We start from the raw sequence: 14,501 nt of genomic DNA, 5'->3' as shown, positions 1-14,501 counted from the left end.
ACCTCGCGGAGCCGCTGCGCCTGCGCGGGGCGGGCCGCCGTGCTCCCCTCGGCTGTCCCCGGCGCTCCGCGGCTGCACCGCCGGCGTTCCGGGCTGTCCGCGCCCCCACGGCGGGAGGCGATCCCAAGTGTCCCGTGTTCCATTCCCGGGGAGCCGCCGGGCACTGAGGGGCTGCCGGTGGGTGCTGCAGCCGCCCCTGGTGCGGGGCAGGGTCCGGCCCTGCCGCCGCGCGGGGCTGGGGCGTGAGGCCTGGGGCCGAGGGGTTTGTCAGCCCGGCCTGCTGATCTGTGCTCTCTCTCTGTCTCCGCTTCCCTCTCACTTCCCCCCGCTTTTTTCCTTTTAAAAAATTTAACAGCACAGAGAAGTTTCGCTTCTTTTTGGCCCGCAGGTTGCTGTTGTTTGATGCTGCGTTGTTGTTGTTTTTTTTTATTTTTCCCTAACTGTAAGGCTGGGATTTTAGTGGAGACCGCGATCCGTCGCGATGAGCTTTCTGCTGCCCAAACTGACCTGTAAGAGGGAAGTGGATCAGGCAATAAAAAGCGTCGCTGAGAAGGTTTTGGTTCTCCGTTTTGGAAGAGATAATGATGCTGTTTGCCTGCAGCTCGATGATATTGTAAGACCTTTTTTTTTTTTAATGGACCGTGCCAGTAGAGTTGGTGCATAGAAGAGAATGTTGCTTTTGCTAAGATAGGCACTCATGAAAAGTTGGTGACAAATATAGAATGAAATTACACAATATTTATTAAAAGGTTTGAAGAGTAAGCATCTGTGTTACTATTGTAGTGGCTGAACAAAGTGCTTGAGGTAGACAAGATGTGATATTCTATACCTGCTTAATCTGGTAACACATAAGAAAAACAGGCTTTAACAAGCTTGGACTCTCTTGTCCTCGTGTCTCAGTCTAATTGTCATCTGCCTTTCTCACTCTTTTCAGCTTGCAAAAACAGCCCACGACCTAAGTAAAATGGCAGTCATTTACCTGGTGGATGTGAACGACGTCCCAGTGTACACCCAGTATTTTGACATCAGTTATATTCCATCTACTGTCTTTTTCTTCAATGGACAGCACATGAAGGTTGATTATGGGTAAGTCATCCTACCCTTGTCTATTATGTCCATAAGAATTATCAGTCTTTTTCTATGTTATCATGTCTGGGGAAGGTAAAATTTGAAAACTATAATGTTGCTACCAGCATCTGCATTGAGAATTCTGTAGGAAGCCAGAAGGATCTAAATAAGGAAGTAATTTGAAATGTGCTCTGATGCAATAAGTAGGTGAAATATGCCTGACTCTGCAAAAACTAGTAAGAAATGGTTAAAATCTTAGACATGACACTGCACCTGTTTGACCTTTGGAGGTCACAGCATATTCCTGACTTGGTTATGCTGTCACAAAGTTAGTTCTTCCTTTCAGAATGAGCACTCCTTATCTCATTTGGGCATCTTTTCGCATTTTTAGGTGTTTTTTCTCTGAATACTTTAAAGTTGCAATTCTGCCTTTGTCTTATATTTAGGTCTCCAGATCACACCAAATTTGTGGGAAGCTTCAAAACAAAGCAAGACTTCATAGATCTGATTGAAGTGATTTACCGCGGAGCCATGCGGGGAAAGCTCATTGTGAGAAGTCCTATTGATCCCAATAACATTCCTAAATATGACCTTCTCTACCAAGGAATTTAATGGGTTGACCTGAGAAAATAATTACACAAATGGACGATGTGGTAGATCCCTTTTTCCTTTGAGCATTTTTGGCCTCCTCTGACATTGTGGGACAGTTTGAGCATTTATCCTGAAGGATCATATTGATCTCCTTCTGAAGACAGATATTCTGTCACCTCGTGCTTCTCTCATAAATAAAGCTACATGCTCATGCACAGAGTTCACAGGAGTGGCTGTTCTTTGAGTTGTGTGCTGACCAGCCCTTACAAAACAGTCAGGCTACTCAGCACATCCTCAGCTGTGGCATCTCCAGTGCAACCTTCTTCAGGGAACCGAGGCACTCTGTCAGTTGTCTGTTTGGTACCATTTTCATTCAGATGTAATAATAGTAAACCTGACATTAATAAAAGAAGTTGTGCTTGCTCTCAAGAACATTCAATTGAATGTGCCTTATAGAATGTTACATTTTACCCATTGCTGCATAACAGGACAGAAGTTTCTTCTGAGAGACGATGACTGAAATCTGAAGTGGATATAAACACAAAGGCAAGTTGATGCTCTCTTCTCTCTGATACCCGTTATTACTGTTCAGCAGATTTTTTGGACTGAGATTGGAATGCTCTGCACTTGTAGGAGAAGGTTTGGTCATCCAAAGGATCCTTTTTTGTGGCCATTGAACACTTTTGATTCCCATGGGTTTGAACTGGAAATTAAGAATAATTTTTTTGTTTACATTCACTTTAGAGATTATTTGAACTTCTGCTTGTACACATTGCAAGCCTTGAATATATAAATTTAAAAACTGTATTTCCCACCTGTCTAAATTCAAACAGCTGAGAGGAAGCAGCAGTGTCATTGCTTTGCATCAGTTTGTACACATTGCAAGCCTTGAATATATAAATTTAAAAACTGTATTTCCCACCTCTGTGTAAATTCAAACAGCTGAGAGGAAGCAGTAGTGCCATTCCTTTGTATCAGTTTAGTAACTGCAGGTTGCCAGACTGGTGTATCTCTACAGCAGCTCATGCCCAGTGTTCTCACTGGCTTAGCTGGGTTTAAAATGGAAATTGTTTTACCTCCATGTGTCATGTTTGGGGCACACCAGCTCTGACTGGAGGGACTGTAGTAGTAAATACTTACCTGAAGCATTGTTCAGCTTAACAGTAAATGTTTAAGGGAGGAAGGTGGATGTTCCAGATCTTGAAAGATTTTAAACAATACATGGTACACAGGAGGAAGCAGATTGTTTAGATGCTTTTGCTATTCCATATTTGGCCTTCTAATGAAGCTAAGCACTTAAGCAAATGTTTTCCTGATAGTTCAGTCTGATTATAGAGCCAAAACTATAGAATGTTTATTATAGAAAAAATGATAGATGAGAGTTGGTATACATTAACATCTTTAATTCAACCTTAAATTTCACAGCTAGCCAAAGGGTTGTGGCTTAAGGCTTTCAACAATGTGTATCTTTCCTAATAGTTAACTTTTGTGTTTTTCTTCTCAAAACAAAACATTCTAAGTTTCAAACTTAGAACTGTGAATTTCTCCACAGTGAGATGAAGGCGCTTAAGTGATGAAAGGGTGCAGAAGCACTTGTGAAAGGAAGAGACCACTATCAAGAACAAAGTGTATCTTTACTTATTGCCTCTCTTCTTTTTTGTGCTGCTTCTGGTTGCAACAGGCGAATTCCTCAAGGCTGTTGTGATCTTGGCTTTCAGCATGCTCTTCAGGTACTTAAAGATGGGTTGTAAGCAGCAGGAGGGTGCTAAACCATACTTTTCTGTTCCAGCAGAGAAAGTAGGACAATTTACTCTCATGAGAAAGTGCACAGTTTTATTTAAGGGTTTACTATTTGACACCCATTCTCGGCAGTTTTTGTGTATCCATTCCTGTATTTCTGGATCATGTCTGCTCTGGTGCTGCATGTTGTGTGTGGAGTCAATGAATGCCACAGAGTACACTTTATTCATCACCTCACGTTTCCTCTGCACCAGCAGATCAACAAACACCAACCCACCATAGCCATGGGCAATGAAGGCTACATTCCTGGCTGCACTCTTTGCAATGAAATGATCCCATACATACAAGGTATGCTCCTCAGGGCTGCTGCTTCCCCTTTTGGGGATCCAACAGACAGACTGTGTAAAAGGAAGCCCTTCTTCCCTAGCAGAAAATCTTTCCTTTTCAATGTTCAGATCAGTGAAGTTGTCATTGGGGTTCAGTACAATCACTTCCCAGTGGCTCTGCAGGGCCATTTTGATGAATGATATTTGTGTTCCATGTTTCAGGCCCTCGCTGACAATTGCCCGTCGCCCCCACTGTCCAGCACAAAAAACTCCTTGGTCTTGAAGAAAGATAATTAGGCTAGAGGAACTTGTTAGTGCATCCTTGCTCATGAAAAAGAAGCTTCTTGGTTCACCCTCTGTAGCATCAGTAGGAATGTAAACCTTCTGCAGCATGCAGACTCTTTCCAGGAGCTCATAAACATACTGGGTAATGGAATGTCCCAGAACTTCGTAGCGTTTATGATTCTGCTCATGTCCGTTCTTGTAGTAATTGAAAACAAAGCACTCATTTGTATCTAGGTGCCTCAGTTCCCCTTTTATATTGAAGTCATATTTTAGTTCCTCTTGATACTCTGAACCCTCTGTTAGTTTCCTCAAACTGAGTTCACGCTGTATTTGTAACCACTACAAATTAAGAAGACTATTATGTCAAAGTAGTGATAGACCTCCACACAACACATGCTACCCACCCCTGTCCCACATGAGAATTTAGATTTAAAAGCTGTTACTAATGAAATACTTGTTGAACCAGAGTATTTAATGGTGATGTATAGCAAACCAGCTGCTTCTAAAGCCTCTTAGATATGTCAGTTACGAAGTTCCAACAGCAGTAACTCCTCTGCATTTCTTACACCTTATTTCAGTTTGGTAGTTAAAAATTTGTAAGTAGCATGTTTATTTAAAGATCTGTTTAAGGTAGTTTGAATTAAAGGCTTTAAGAAGGAGGCATATGTACATGGTTCATTGTTCACTTGAACAACCTTTATTGTGCTGTCTCCTAGCCATTATCTTGGAACTCCACTGAGTTTCAAGGCCACCTTTGAAATTCAGGCCTAGGCAGTTGGAAATAGTCCAAGTGTCATAACTGGATCCTGAGTTTTTAAGAAAATAAGCTGTGCTTACTGAGGACTTCAACCTTCCTGCTGCTTGTCTACCAGCATACTCTCCATGTTCTTCTACCTTCAACTGCACTAGAACAGATAATACATGTATGTGTTTGCTTTCTGCTAATCACTCTAGTTAGTTATTCATCCTTGCAAGCACTTGCCACATGGAAATAGAGGAATGGATGGCAGAATAAACTAGCCATTGTGATCCAGGAGCAGGAGAAAAGAAAGCCCAGGCAGAAAACTATCATGAGGTTGGACTGAGGTCTCCAATTTCAGATTATCTCTAATGACTGATATGAATTATACCAGAAAGTGGTTTTTGTGCAGCTGAAAAATTAAGCTTATCATAACCTTCTACTTTCCTAGTAATTCTTCAATCTACTACTGACAGTCACTGGCTGTAGAATGGCAAACAGGGTTATAACCTTTGGTGTGGTCAGAATCCTACCTTTACAGGAGTTTAGTCCTAATGCAGTGATTTTTTTCCCTGTAAATTATGTGAATCAAGTTATATTTGGCAAGTTAGACTGTATACCTTTAAGTTTTTCTTGCTGAACTAAAAGAAGTTTTATAGAAGACAGTAGATTACATTCTATGTTAAAAGTCACTGTACCATTTGATAAAGCCAATTACTAGGACAAAAAGTGATCCGAATATTTTCATGTAAGCAACTTGATTTGGAACCCAAATCTTGCAAGGAATGAAAGTTTCCTTGAGGTAAGGTGCTTAGTATATTTAAAATTATTTCTTACACTCCTAAATTAAAAAAACCAACCAAACAAAACCAAATGAATGCATTTTTGCTTTTCAACATGGCAACACCATATGTATTTTCCTTTTGAGTAATCTCCACTGGGCTAGTGTTATTAAGTCCTCTCTTTGTGTCATTCCTATCTTCTAAATAATACAGAGCAGGCTAGAAAATTATACTTTCTCCTTTTTTATCTAATATAATCAGTACACATAGAAAAAGGGGGAAAATCATATGCTATGATACATAATCTATTTATTACTAGCTTGCCAGTTTCTTGAAATGGAAACAGCACAAAGAAAATGCAAGGGTGCCCATTCATCTATGATTTTTTCATTCTGCAGGAAGGCACGAGAGACAAAGGAGATAGGAAAACAGTCTGTTTGCTATACTGCTGAAATATGGGCAATTAATGCAAAAAAGGTAATACTGAGTGGGAAAGAAGCTACCCATATTCCAGTTGTTGTTCCCATGAGACAAAGTAGGAGAAAAATGGACATACTTAAGGAAAGATGTGTGTAAAGAAAGGCAGAAAGCTTTCTGTAAGAATTAGGAATAGGTAGATGCTGTTTCCTCAGAGTAGTATGCTGTGCACCACCTCTGAGTCCCTTTCCCTTCTCACCCCTAAAAGGTTGGAGAGACTAATTTCCCAGCATATTCTGACGAGGAGGTTACTATTCTTTTACTGCAGCTACTAACAGCAACATTGCTTTTTCAGCTCCAAAATAAGGATCTGTGATTCAGAATTGAACACTGAACATCTACTTTACAAAGCATTGTGAAAGGTTGCTGAAGATTTCAGGAGGCAGAAACAAACAAACACAGTTTTACAGTGTTCGTAAAGTGCACATATGACTTTCCTACCTAAAACTGCCTTCAGGATGCAAAATGAGACAATTAATGATTGGATATCACTTTGGAGTTTACTTAAATAGCAGCTTAGAATTACATACTTATTAGTCCAGAGGACTGATTTTATTGTAGTAACACAATTAATTATAGAATTAAAAAGTAGCAATTACAGGTTGTTCCAGATACAGCTGCATAATGCATGCACTTCTTTGTTGTAAGTCTGCATTCTAAATCAGCATTGATATCTCTTTGTACTTCACTCTCTGTATATAAATGTAATATTCAAGGTTGTATATGCTGGCAGCCTTTATAGTTGCTACCTTAGTTTAAAAATTTACTTTTGGGGGAAAATAATCCCTCTTTCCCTTTCTCCCACCTTTCTATTCAGATTCTAAAATGCTTCAGATGTAAATTCAGCTGGTGCTTGTTGCAGCATTTAGCATATTGCAAACACCACTGCAGTATAAGTACTGCATAAGATCCATAAAAATTACTTTGTTTTCCATTTAAAACCACTTCATTCTAGTAAAGCCCAGTATTACCGTATGCTCTTCTGTAAAATCTGTCATCATCATAGATGGAAATATTTTTCACTCTGGGAGTGTAGACAAGTCCTCTGCATAAAAACAAACAAACAAACAAAACCAAACCAAACCAAAACAAAAAAACAAACAAAAAAACCCCCCAAATAATGGTTTCAGTTTTCGTTACTTTACATACTGGGGCGTGTATCTACAAGATCTGTCAGTAGCTGATAGTTTGTAGCCATCTAAAGTGCTCCCGATAGTTCCAAGTTACAAACTAACCTCGCATGTTTGTAACTCGCACCTGAGAGGAAGCTAAAGCTAAATCTAGAGTACGAAACAAAACATTCGTCCGCACCAGTTTTAATGCCCATTACCAAGAGGAAAACAAAGCAGAAAGCGCCGCACAGAACTTACAATTCTGAAGCTGCCCTGAAAAAAAACAAACCAACACAAAAAAGACAAAACAAACAAACAAACAAACAAAAAAAAAAACATAGAAAAAAAATCCAAAAAAACCCAAACAAAAACCCAGGCAATAAATCTTCCTCTCCCCTCAACAAACAAACAAACAAAAAAAAAACCACAGAAAAAAATAAAAAAACCCCCAGGCAATAAATCTTCCTCTCCCCTCGGCTGCAGGAGGATTTCTAAGGGCAGCAGCTGCAAAGCGCGGCCAGCGGGGTTATGAGGGCTCTCCCCGGCTGTGCATCCCCCCAGTGAGGGGATTAATTTGGCGGGGGCTGGCTGTCAGCTGTGGGAAACGTCATTAGCAGGGCACAACTTAAACCTGGGCCGGCCCGGGTTCATTATTGCTTCTTTACAAGTAAGGCGGTTTTCTCGGTTCTTTAGTGGCTTTTAGCGGGTCAGTGCCGAGCTCATCCCGAGCAGGTTAAAGCCCGGAGGGCCCGAGGGGCAGCGCCCGGAACGCGGCTCCGGCACGGCACGGCACGGCACGGCGGGGCGGTGCCCGGCCCGGAAGTACCCGGGGAAGCTGCGCAGGACGGCGGCGGGGCGGCCCGGCCCGGGTAAACAGCTCCGGTGGCGGCGGTGAGTGTTTGTGCTGCCGCCGGGGCCCTTCGGCGGCGGAGGGGGCAGGAGGAGGGCAGGGCAGGGTAGGGCTGCAGCCGGCCGGCGGCGTTTCGGGGGGGCTCCTGCGGCCGCGGTGTCTGCCGCGAACAAGCGGCTGGACGGAGGGCACCGAGGGACGGAGGGAGGGCTGGCGGCGGCGTTGCTGAGCCGCTGGGAGAAGGCTGAGGAGGGAGCGTGAAAAGGTGGAATTGCCGGCTCGGGCCCTGGGGGTTTGCGGGTTTGTCAGGGGGACGCTGTTCCCCTGCCGGCGGGGGCAGCCGGGGCTGCGGAGCTCGGCGGGGCAGCGCTGTGCCGGGGCCGGGCTCCTGCGGTGACAGCCCGCAGCCGCGCTCGGGTGGTGCCCGCTCCCCCGGCTCCAGGGCCCCGTTCGTCAGCTCCTCCTCGTCGGAACAGGCGGTACTTTGGCTTTTCTTTATCGGTCTGTTCCCCACCCACCCTGGGGGACTATGGCTCTAAGTTAAAAAAACCTCTCAGATAAGTGAAAGTCCCCGAACTTGGCTTCTCGAGAGATTCCAAACTAGCTCTAATCTTTCAAGGTCTTATGCCAGAGTTACATGGAATATGTATAAAAAGAATGCCCATAAATACTGGAATTTATAGGTATTCTCTGAGGCTGTGTTCTTCTTGTGATGAAGTTTATAGGTTTAACAAGAATCCTTGGCTATTATTTATTCTTGGAGCCCTTGCAATGGTACAGATGTCCCCTTTTATTCCTTTTCACTCTGGGTGTGAACTGCTTATTAGTTGTGTTCCTGCAGCAAGGAGTTAATCAGTAAATGTCATGGCTAAGGATAAATTCTAGGACAATTTCATTTACAATTTAGTCTATGCTGACAATCCAGAGCCTTGCCCTGGTGTGTTACTTTTTACCAAGGCCTGTAAGTGACAGGGCAAGATGGTCATAAATTGAAAGAGGGTAGGTGTGCATTGGACACAAGGAAGAAATATTTTTTACAATGAGAATGGTGACACTGGAACAGGTTGCCCAGAGAAGCAGTGGACAACCCATCCCTGGGAATGTTCAAGGTTGGGTTGAATAGGCTTTGAGCAACATGATCAGTTGAAAGATGTCCCTGCCCATGGAAGGAGGGCTGGACTATAAAATCTTTTTAATTCCCCATCCAACTCAAGACATGTTATGAACGTGGGTTTTTTGTTCTAGATTGTTTAAAATTAATTTTCTTGTTCTTTCTTAGTGCCTGCTACTGTGGTTCTACTTTCCTTTTAATCAATAAACCAGAAATTGTTAAGTTTTTTTTTCTTTGTATTTTTTTTTTTCCAGTAAAGAAAACCATGTCAGGAAGAACATCATCTTCAAGTCACACCAGTGTAAGTATTCCTGAAATTTTCAACATTTTATTTTGAGGCTGTGGGTATCCTAGGATGTTCTAATGTGTTTGCACAACCAAATTCATTCTTCACTTTGTTGGAACATGCTTTCTTGGGAAACTGTTGTTGTGGTAGCAGTCAATGTCTACTGTTGTAAATTTATTAATACATTATAGGCTTAGCATTTGATTACACATAAACAGGGTGTTTTCCAAGTTATTTTAAGACCTAGACTAACACCTAAAATTTTAGAGTAATTTGAAGTAAGTAGAACACCTGCAAAACTGTGTAAAAGTTGGTTGTCTGCAGAGATGTACTCAGAGGCTTCTTATGCTGGTGTGGTCTTTTTCCTAAAATATTCCTGTTAGAAGCAGTTTCTAGCACTGGGAGTACTGATGAGAACAAATGGTAGACATAGGAACAGGTATGATTGGGTGAGGTCTGGCTGATCTAGTGGTTTAGAAATAAGCTGTTTCCAGCACTGTGTTTATGCACTTTCTCTGGCCCTTGCTTTTACAGGTGGGAACCTTCAGGAAAGTATTGCTGATTTAGATGAGTCTGCCGAGTGCGTATGCACCTGTATGTGTAGAGTTAGTCACTTTTTATTTGGGAAAAGCTGAGGCAACTGCATACCTTGTGTTTAGCATAGATTCAGACCTCTCTTTGCCTGTTGACTTTGTGCTTGCTCTATAAGTTAATTGTGGGTGCTGTAAACCAACATCTTCTTAATGTGTGCAAGCATTGGGAAGATGCTGTGTTGTGAGCTGGAAATGTTGCTGGCTAATGTATCTTGTGCTTTTTATCCCTTTCTGTCAGTTGTCTCTTTACTGAGTCTGACTTTATCTGTACTTAATGGTGTCTGTTATGTCATTACAGAAGTTATCAGAACCTCTTTAATTTTAAATGTATGTTAAAATTCTAGGTAACTGTGTGTTCTTTGGAATCTCGTAACAGAAGCTGCTAGTCAGGCAGCAGGTGGAGGTCTGAAGTAAGAAATCTGTTCCTAGCCCTTACAGTGCAGATCAGAAATACGCATTCTGACTGATAAACATGTTTATAGGCCACTTCTAAAACAAAACCAACCAAACAAATTTGAAGCAATCTACTTGTAGAAGCTACTGGATAAGAAAATATCTTGTTTCAGTCCTTCCATGTTGTTTGAAAAGGGAGGTGCTTGTCTGAGAAGTTATTGCCTGTGTGTGACATCTGTATCCTTTAGAGTTTGAAGAATCTGATATTAAAGGAGTGTTTGTTATAGTGTTTGACCATCAAAGGAAGGCTGAGACACTGTATAAAAATTTGGATCTAATTACAAAAAACTTTAATCTTAGATTCAAAGAAGTGTAGAGGAGTAAGAGCACTCACGATTCAGACTGAAGGATTGAAATATTATCTCATTATGGTGCAGCATGTTTCCTTATGGTCTGTCTGAAGGACTACCTGCTGATTTAATGAATGCAGTTAAAGTGCTAATAATTAGGTTGTTAGAGTCACTGTTCTGGAATCCCTGCTTGTAATTTCATGTTACAATGCAAGGCATCTGGTGGCTTGCAAATCGAGTTCATAGGATGCTTTACAGTGTCCATCATATGGAGTAGCTTCAGCTTTTTCCTGCCTGAGCTGGATTCGGTTGTCTGAGAGGTGTAAATGTTGCATTCCTTCTCTGATACATTCTCATCTGGTTGTGTTTGCAATGTGAGGTTTTGCTTCTCAGGATGCCTGGAGCAGTAGCAATGCTTGCACTTTTATTCTTTCAGTTGATATTTTAACTGGTTTAATTAGCTGATAGGAAATATCATCCTGTTTCCTTGTCTTATGAACTAGTACAAATTTATTTTGATTATTTCTTGTTTGATTTTCAATGAACAAACCTTCTTTTCTACATATAATTTTTTTCTGAACTGGTGAATTCATGTGGATTACTAACTGCTTTCTCTTTCAATAATTACTTTCAAAATGCTGTCTCCATTTCTGTGGGAGTTGGCAATGACAATAGCTGATACCATTTTGAGAACATTAAAGTCTAATGCTAAATTATCATACCAAAATACTTGTACTATTATAAGATGTACATTTTGAGAACATTAAAGTCTAATGCTAAATTATCATAAGATGTGATTGTTTTTCATCCTGAGTTTTTTTCTTTTGAGAAAGCAAACCTGGTCATGACATTCAATTATTCAGTTTTCTCTTTGTCATTCTCTAAGCTGAGACAGTTAAACTAGTGTGTAAACAAATTAGAATGAACCAAGAAGACTGTGCCAGTGCATTGGTTGTCACTTTTTTGTCACCTTGGAAGACATAAATTTAGTGAAATGGAACTTTTTCAGATGGTTTCATGTGTTAAAACTAGCTCATCATGTGATATGACACATGATTTGGGATCAGGCTTTAATGAAGAATGCATTTCAAGTAAAGTCGTAAGTCAGGGCTTCCCTTACAACTTTATTTTGCCCAGTTAAGATAACAGTGTACATGGAGGTATGTCAGCTGATAGCACCAGTGGATAATTTAGTTTTACCATGTGTAACATCATCTATTTTCAGTTTCGTATACCAAAGAAGAAAACAAACACCAAGTCAGAGGATGTCCAAGTTCAGTCCCCTTTGGCAAGGCTCCCAGGCTCCCACCATTGTGACTACCCTTTAAAAGAGGTAAAGAGAAGCTCTTCAGAGTGTAAAGTGTGTAGGAGAATGTTACATGAGGTTTTGCTTTAGTTGTGGAGACAGGTTTTTTTCAACACCAAGTGCTGCCTTGTGACCACTGACTTGAGGGAGGCAAGTGTGTTTGCAAGCATATATTTACAGAAATGGGAGTCTTAGTGCCATGTTTCCTAAATCATTGAAAAGCAGTTTATCTTTGGGTGTAGTTTGAAACTGTCTTGAAAATCATTCATTTAAATGTAAATATGGTATTTAATTTTTTTTAATTAGTTGTCTTCTGACTGCTGAACTTTTAGGTTCTATTCAGATCACTTACCAAACTTTTTTCTATATGAAAATAACACTTACATTGAGTTTTTCAGATATCCAAGAACTTAAGCTTTTAAGAGAATATATGAAGCACTCTATGACTCTTGGCAGAATTTTAGGTGCTAATACAAAAATAACTGTATTAAGACCAAAAGACTGTAAGAGTCTTATGGCACTTATCATAACTGAGTGTCTGGATCATCTCAGTCACATATAGAAGCAAATACTTGCCTCTATAAATCTTTTCCAAATTTCATAAGCATTTCAAATGTCAAGTGTCGGAAACATATTTTGCTGCACTTGTTTCCTTCAGCTCAGCATCCAGAGTTTGTTGCTGGCTTTAGTGCTTTCAGAATCGTGGGCCTGGACAAACAGACCTCCTCCCCCTCAGAGGAGTTGAAAGGTGTAGTGAGGGAAGGTAGGAATTTTTCTTGACTTACAGTAGCAGTGGTAATGTGACCCAGGTCTCTTGGTAGGCCAGGTCACTTGAGAATGCTGCAGTAGAGACTCTGTGTGGGGCTGTGTTCTGTACTGGTAATGCTTTCAGTGAGCAGAGCCTCCAGTTGCAGTCAGGTTTTGAAATGGGAGGTAGTGTCTCCTGTGGCTACAAGAAGCAACCTGTTGGGCAGATTCAGAGAGCACTTGTGTGGAGTTCTTGCTGTATTTCTCTCTGCCTCTATAAAAATTGTGATTTGAATGGTGAATTGAAAAATACTTTATTTCCTTGTTATTTCCTGGGTGTTGTCTAATTTTCTATTTCTTATTTTTCCTACCTATGTCTGTACATATTTCAAACTTTCCCATGTATTGGGCGATTTCAAATGCTTTAAACACTGCCTAGTTTTTATGTTCTACTTTAAAAAAACTTGGTTGTGAGTTGTCAGAGTTTGCACCATGTTGTTTGAGAAACATTGCGTGGTTTTCAGTGATTTGGATGTGCTTGAACACCAGTGGTATGAGCTGAACTAGATGGTGTTGAAGGCAGGAAAAGGGAAGAGCCCAGTCAGGTAGATTTCTTGCTGCCAACTTCAATAATGGGTTGTTTTGCATTAGAATTAATCCCTATGGTAGTGGAAAGTTTGATTTGGGATGCACCTTTCAGACTTGAATAAAGTTTGTAGAATATGCATGGGCATGAACTTTTCAGATGCCCTTTCAAACCACACTTAGTCAAAAATGAAGATAAGTTTGTCTGCTTTCAGCCTGAGTGCCATAATTTTCAAGCATCTCTTGGGTTTGTTAATTAATTTTCTAATTAATTAATTTTGAATTTTAAGAAATTGGGAAGATTAGAAGGAGGGTTGGAGGGCTGGAGGTTTCTGGAATTGCAGCAATGTTTTGAATTGCAGCTATGTTTTGATGGGGTTTCTTTTATTTAATTTGAAAATATAAGTACTTTCTGGTAAGATAAGGGAACATGGAAAAAAATTAAGTCTTGCTGTTCTGGGGTTTGCCACCTAAGTTCCAAACCTTCAAATTGCTTTTCCTTCTCAGAATTTTATATGTTTTATATCCATATTGTAGCCAGCAAAATTTGCCTAAGTGTACAGCATTAGCCTTTACTTTCTGAATCTTCTATATTTGTGATTATGTGGAACAGGCCTAATATTTAAGTCTATGTTTGCTATAGTCCCTCTTGAAATTCGGAAACAATGGAATTATCCTGTATATTTCTTCAAGAGAAAAAAGTTCTGTTCAAGATCAGGTGGTATGTGGATTCTTTAAATCAAGCAAATTAATTATTTGCAAAATTGCTGTTTATGATCTTCATAACTTTGATATATTTGGTCAGTTGCATTGTTTCAGTGTCCCATTTTTCTAGTGCATTATCCATTATGACATAATCAGATTTTTTTAAATCTGCCAATTTTGTTTTGTTTCAGTGGGGATTAAGTGCCAACAACAGAAAGCCTTCCACAAAAGGAAAAAGGCAAAAAGATTGCAACAGACACAGCTCTAATGATGAAGAATCAATTGGGTAAGAAAGCATCTCAAAATTAGTTTATCTCTGTTTGCATATTCAGGGTTTTCTTGAAGATGAGGGTCTCTAGCTAATTATTTGTGTCATGCAGAGATGATTTTCAAGCTGTTGGGTGGCTCTCCTTCAGGGAATCATGCTTCAGTGGTCTAATGGCAGCTGTAACTTT

At 40.6% G+C, this 14,501-nt stretch overlaps 3 protein-coding genes across 18 annotated transcripts in view; 2 read left to right on the top strand and 1 right to left on the bottom strand.

Annotated features, from left to right (window-relative positions):
• Positions 1 to 20: 20 nt before the first annotated feature.
• Positions 21 to 1,883, top strand: TXNL4B (thioredoxin like 4B). Of its 2 annotated transcripts, none has more exons than XM_039732792.1 (4): positions 21 to 177; positions 448 to 613; positions 935 to 1,086; positions 1,515 to 1,883. In XM_039732792.1, exons 2-4 carry the CDS (start codon positions 482 to 484, stop codon positions 1,678 to 1,680), a joined length of 450 nt encoding a protein of 149 aa, XP_039588726.1. In that variant the 5' UTR covers positions 21 to 177; positions 448 to 481; the 3' UTR covers positions 1,681 to 1,883. The 2 variants fall into 2 exon arrangements, with proteins under 2 accessions (XP_039588726.1, XP_039588727.1); XM_039732793.1 differs by having other exon boundaries at positions 25 to 177; positions 461 to 613.
• Positions 1,884 to 2,589: 706 nt separating this feature from the next.
• Positions 2,590 to 7,414, bottom strand: LOC120513411 (putative protein FAM172B). 3 transcript variants are annotated; one of them, XM_039732848.1, is made up of 3 exons: positions 7,379 to 7,414; positions 6,980 to 7,053; positions 2,590 to 4,349 (listed from the first exon to the last, which is right to left on the bottom strand). In XM_039732848.1, the coding sequence occupies exons 2-3, from the start codon at positions 7,010 to 7,012 to the stop codon at positions 3,294 to 3,296; spliced, it is 1,089 nt and encodes a 362-aa protein (XP_039588782.1). In that variant the 5' UTR covers positions 7,013 to 7,053; positions 7,379 to 7,414; the 3' UTR covers positions 2,590 to 3,293. The 3 variants fall into 3 exon arrangements, with proteins under 3 accessions (XP_039588782.1, XP_039588783.1, XP_039588781.1); XM_039732849.1 differs by having other exon boundaries at positions 2,590 to 4,205; positions 6,980 to 7,391; XM_039732847.1 differs by having other exon boundaries at positions 6,980 to 7,385.
• A 116-nt stretch (positions 7,415 to 7,530) lies between these two features.
• SENP7 (SUMO specific peptidase 7) overlaps positions 7,531 to 14,501 on the top strand; it is a 43,329-nt gene continuing 36,358 nt past the window's right edge. For 2 of the 13 annotated variants that reach the window (XM_039732763.1, XM_039732761.1), the window contains exons 1-4: positions 7,533 to 8,011; positions 9,336 to 9,382; positions 11,929 to 12,036; positions 14,238 to 14,332. In XM_039732763.1, the coding sequence (XP_039588697.1) occupies positions 9,347 to 9,382; positions 11,929 to 12,036; positions 14,238 to 14,332 (239 nt within the window). In that variant the 5' untranslated portion in view covers positions 7,533 to 8,011; positions 9,336 to 9,346. The other 11 variants (XM_039732765.1, XM_039732762.1, XM_039732764.1 and 8 more) reach the window with 10 other exon arrangements.

The sequence above is a fragment of the Passer montanus genome, unplaced genomic scaffold (genome assembly GCF_014805655.1).
Source record: "Passer montanus isolate IOZ18808 unplaced genomic scaffold, ASM1480565v1 scaffold80, whole genome shotgun sequence".
NCBI classification, from domain to species: Eukaryota; Metazoa; Chordata; class Aves; order Passeriformes; family Passeridae; genus Passer; species Passer montanus.
Note: the sequence above shows the minus strand (reverse complement) of the source record. Positions and strands in the feature narration are given on the sequence as shown.

What these genes read in the sequence shown, in the direction of transcription:
- TXNL4B (XM_039732792.1), top strand. Translation starts at nt 482, where the DNA reads ATGAGCTTTCTGCTGCCCAAACTGACCTGTAAGAGGGAAGTGGATCAG. An exon ending in GCCTGCAGCTCGATGATATT is followed by an intron (nt 614 to 934) that starts GTAAGACCTTTT and finishes CACTCTTTTCAG; the next exon opens with CTTGCAAAAACAGCCCACGA. An exon ending in CACATGAAGGTTGATTATGG is followed by an intron (nt 1,087 to 1,514) that starts GTAAGTCATCCT and finishes TCTTATATTTAG; the next exon opens with GTCTCCAGATCACACCAAAT.
- LOC120513411 (XM_039732848.1), bottom strand. Translation starts at nt 7,012, where the DNA reads ATGATGATGACAGATTTTACAGAAGAGCATACG. An exon ending in ATTTTACAGAAGAGCATACG is followed by an intron (nt 4,350 to 6,979) that starts GTAATACTGGGC and finishes CTTAATTTGTAG; the next exon opens with TGGTTACAAATACAGCGTGA.